The following is a 4,904-nucleotide window of genomic DNA, read 5'->3' as shown; positions in this document are numbered from 1 at the left end:
ACTGCTATACAGTCGTGGCCAAAAATATTGGCATCCTTGCACTTTTTCAAATAACCCAAAATTTTCTCTAAAAATAGGTTGAAATTGACAAAAGTATTTGGTCTCCACAATTCTTAATTTCACAGTTAATATTACAAAACATTTGTTTTTGATTCAGAACTTAATACATCCTTATAAATCAGAAAGTAAAGAAAAATGGCATTGACAAAATTATTGACACCCCAGACTTAATATTTGGTAGCACAGCCTTTGGCCAAAATAACACGGCACGGCAGTTGGTAGCACAGCAGTTGGGTCCACTCTTCCTGTGCAAACTGCTCCAGTTCTCCCAGATTTGAAGGTTGCCTTCTCCCAACTGCCGTTTTCTGATCTCCCCACAGGTGTTCAATGGGATTTAGATCTGGACTCATTTCTGGCCACTTCGGAACAGTCCAGCGTTTTGTCTTGAACCATTCCTGGATACTTTTTGAAGTGTGTTTGGGGTAATTTTCCTGCTGCAAGACCCATGACCTTCGACGTGAACCCAGCTCTCTGATACCGGGTTGAACATTGCGCTCCAAAATGCCTTGGTAATCTCCTGATTTCATGATGCCATTCACACATTCAAGGTACCCAGTGCCAAAGGCAGCACAGCAACCCCAAAGCATCACTGAACCTCCTCCATGTTTGAATGTAGAGAAGGTGTTCTTTTCTTTGAAGGCTTCATTTTGTTTTCTGTAAACATAGAGATTATGTGCTTAACCAAAAATCTCTAATTTGATCTCATCTGTCCACAGGACATTCTCCCAGAAGGATTTGGGCTTGTTCAGGTGTGTTTTGGAAAACTCCAGTCGGGTTTTCTCAGCAGTGGGGTCCTCCTGGGTCTCCTAACATATAACCCCCTTTCATTGAGTTGGTGACGGATGGTTCATGTTGAAACTGTCGTACCTTGTGTCTGAAGGTCAGCTTGAATCTGTTTCGCAGTTGATCGAGGTGCTTTCTCCACCATTCAAACAATCCTTAGCTGCAATCTTTGATTAAGTTTTCTCTTGTGGCCACGTCCAGGGAGGTTGGCTATCGTGCCATGGGCCTTAAACTTCCTGATAACATTGCGTACGGTGAACACAGGAACATAATGGTGTCTGGAGATGTACATGTAGCCTTGAGATTGTCCATGCTTGAATACAATCTTGTGTCTGACCTCCTCAGATAATTCTCTGGTTTTCTTTCTTTTCTCCATGCTCATTGCGGTACACACAGTGACACAAAACAGCAGAATGACTCCTTTTCTCCATTCAAACTGGTTGAATGAGTAATTTTTGATGTTGCAGGCACCTGCGACTCACCATAGGTGAGTTCAATTCCAAAGTAAATGAGAATCACCTGCTTGAAATCTAATTATTTTTAACAACTTCTAAAAGGTGCCAATAATATTGTCCGGGCCATTTTAGGATTTCTGTGTGGAATAAGCTAAGATTTAATCATTTTTTCAGCTTTTTTTGTTTTGTTCCACTGCAAGCCAAAGAAATACATAGATGTGGATACCAAAATATTTTTTTAATTTCAACAATTTTCTGGAAGAAATGGTGCATTATTTGAAAAAAGTGCAAGGGTACCAATATTTCTGGCCACGACTGTATATCGTTTTTGGCCCAATCTCCCAATGGTGAAGAATCACTTAAAAATTCTACTAGCCGGATCCGAATCCGGATCTTCACCAAAATCTAATAATTTCGTCCTCGTCACATACACTACCTCTCTGCAAAATTCCGTCCGAATCCGTCCACAACTTTTTGAGATATTTTGTTCACAAACGGCCAAACAGACAAACAGACAGGCAGACGGGGGTGAAAACTTAACCTCGAATCGGAGGTAATTATTGAAGTAATCAACACCAGTTACATTAATGAGAGTTACAAGAAACCACAAGAAAAGTTGCACATTGGTGAATATATTAAATTATTTTTTCATCAGCCTGTTCCCTTGCTTGAAAGTCTAAAAAATTATACTAGCCGGATCCGGATCTTCACCAAAATCTAATAATTTCGTCCTTGTCACATACACTACCTCTCTGCAAAATTTCGTCCGAATCCATCCACAACTTTGAGATATTTTGTTCACAAACGGCCAAACAGTTCAGAAAGGTGCCAAGGAAGCAACTTTCAACAGAACAGGGTATGAAGATCCAAACCATACGAGAAGAAGAACCTCCCCAAGGGAAGACAGGAACTTGAAGATCCTCAGGTCACGCGAAACAAGAAAATCACAGGACACATAAAATGCGAGCAGGCCTGAACATCAACATCATGTCCAGCACTGTGCACAGAAGACCGATTGCAGCAGATCCCCACGGCAGAGTTACAGCAAAGAAACTCTGCCGAGACCTCAAAATAATGCGAAAAGACTGGAATTTGCAAGGAACATCAAGATTTGGTGACTGAACAATGGAATTGGGAACTCTGGTCTGATGAATCAAAGTTTTAACTTTTTGGATCGAAGAGACACCAGTTCGTACGCCGAACTAGACGTGGAGAACGTCACGACGTGCAACGTTTTGAGCCTACTTACAAGGGAGAGGCTCTGTGACTGTTTGGGTTTGTATCTCAGCTTTTAGTGCAGGAAAAGTTGTTAAAATCAATGGGGCACTAACAAAAGAGTAGGGCAAGCAGATACTGCATCACCATGTAGTTCCTTATGGAAATCGTTTCATCGGAAGTGATTCATTTTCCAACAGGATAATGATGTCGGAATTTGGAGAACACGGTTACAGCTAGTGTGCTCCAAGTGTTAGAATGGCCACCCCAAAATCCGGGCACAAGTCCCATCGAGGCCATATGGGATTACCCAGAAACAAGAACAAGAGGAACCAACAAACCTTAAAGAACTGCGGAAGGTACAACAAGGACATTTGGCAGAATATTCCTGCAAAAGTGCTTCAGTAGTATACAGGAAGCACGGGTACAAGAGTGATTGCACTCATGAGGCAAAGGGAAAAGGGCGGACACACAAATAAACGAATAATTTGATACATTTACCCTAAAAGGTGAACTGCAATAATCCAAAACTTTTGCATAATACTGCACATGTGCGCACACACACACACACACATACACACACACAAACACACACATACACGCATACAAACACACACACACAAACACACATACACACACACACACACACGCATATACACACAGACACACACACACACACACACACACACACACACACACATACACACACACACACACACGCACACACACACACACACACGCGCACACACACACACACACACACACACACACACACACACACACACACACACACACACACACACACACACACACACACACACACACACACACACACACACACACACACACACTGTAAACTAAACAAAGCTTGAATACTGCAACGCGGCCGTGTCTGTTTAATAGAAACTCACGAAATTCATACACAACAACAAAAACAACAACGCTACACTTCGGGTTAGATGGTCGAACACAAGTATCCGGGCATTGTTGGGACATTGACGAGGGCTGACAGTGATTTACATGAACAATTTGTCTGACATTGTGGGTCGTTTTTTAATTACAGTTTAAGTATTAAATATTGTGATGACATCTCCGGCGCCGGATTGGAGGAATCCCCCGAGGCGTCTCCAAGGTCACACGAGTGATGTGGCCCGGGGAACGCGGTCCTGCCGCATGATACGTGCTCGTCCGCACCAGGTACGCGGCTCACGTCGCACCAGGTACGCGCAGCCGCGTGGTGGCGGGAAAACGCGACCCCTCGGCACCACCAGTCGCGATGTTGATGTGAGCGGGGATCGGACGAGCGCGGAAGAGCAGCGACAAACGTGGCGGCGCCGTTAAGCGCGACCTCGTCATATTCGCAAATCAATAGTCGAATGTGAATTCGAAGCGCTTACCGAGTCGGTGGACACCTGGAGCAGCGTGTCGGTTCCGGAGTCCGACCACATCGCACCTGGCGCTCTTCACTCCCCGAATGAAGCTCGCACTTTCTCCTCCGCAATGACGTCACCTGCCGCACGTCACTGCGCGTTCCCATAGCTTCGCACCGACGTCTTCGTTTTGCTTCGTTCAACAAATTCTCATTTAACAATATCTACACACAGCACCACAGGTAAGTTGGATATTCAAATGACCGCCACCATCTCGCTCCCGTGTGCATAAATACATCCTTCGTTCCCGGGAGTAAAGAGCACAGTCTCCATGATTGAGTGTTGGTAAATAATTATTATATTATTCATTGGGAAACACGTGTTACGCACATTTCCTCCCTCCGTTTAACCACAACGATGCAATCAATCACCGAATATCCTTTCCCTCCAAACCTCACCATACTTACCTACACACTTACACATTACACAGCAAACTTTCCTTTCGGGTTGTTCTTTTCGAAATACGTGTGTGCTTGGAAACACACACACACACACATATATATATATATATAGTCACGTGAAAAGGTAAGTACACCCCATGTAAAGTTTTGACTTTTTCAACATATTTCAACATACAGCTATTTGATCTTCATTTTTTTTTTTTTTTTTTTTTTTTTTTTTTGTATACAAGATCGAGGCTCGTGAAAGAGCTAACATTAATCACACAAAAAGACAAACCGACACACAAAACACAAAAAACAAGGGGAGCGGCAGACAAGATGGGGAGAGAGGGGGAAGGACACAAAAGAGAGGGGGAAGAGGGGGAAGGACACAAACACAACATTTGAGAGCAGGGACATCGGGAGGACTTGGGGGGAGGTGGGAGAGGATTAAAACATATGAACACTGCAAGGACTCTGGGGTGAATTACCGGGGGTAGAAAAGATCAAGGTTTTCGATGGGGGACGATAAGAGATGGTGGTGAACAGCTGTTTTAAAGACCTGGAGGGAGGAGTGGGAT

General features: G+C 43.8%; 1 protein-coding gene across 1 annotated transcript in view; it reads right to left on the bottom strand.

Annotated features, from left to right (window-relative positions):
* LOC137431849 (electroneutral sodium bicarbonate exchanger 1) overlaps positions 1-3,998 on the bottom strand; it is a 211,964-nt gene extending 207,966 nt beyond the window's left edge. The window contains exon 1 of the mRNA XM_078782766.1: positions 3,911-3,998. Coding sequence (XP_078638892.1) covers positions 3,911-3,961 — 51 coding nt within the window. The 5' untranslated portion in view covers positions 3,962-3,998. The remainder of the gene's footprint in view (positions 1-3,910) is intronic.
* Between the last annotated feature and the right edge of the window lie 906 nt (positions 3,999-4,904).

This window comes from Myxine glutinosa, chromosome 7, assembly GCF_964187855.1.
Source record: "Myxine glutinosa chromosome 7, kmMyxGlut1.1, whole genome shotgun sequence".
Taxonomy (NCBI): Eukaryota; Metazoa; Chordata; class Myxini; order Myxiniformes; family Myxinidae; genus Myxine; species Myxine glutinosa.
This window is presented reverse-complemented; position numbering and strand designations above follow the sequence as displayed.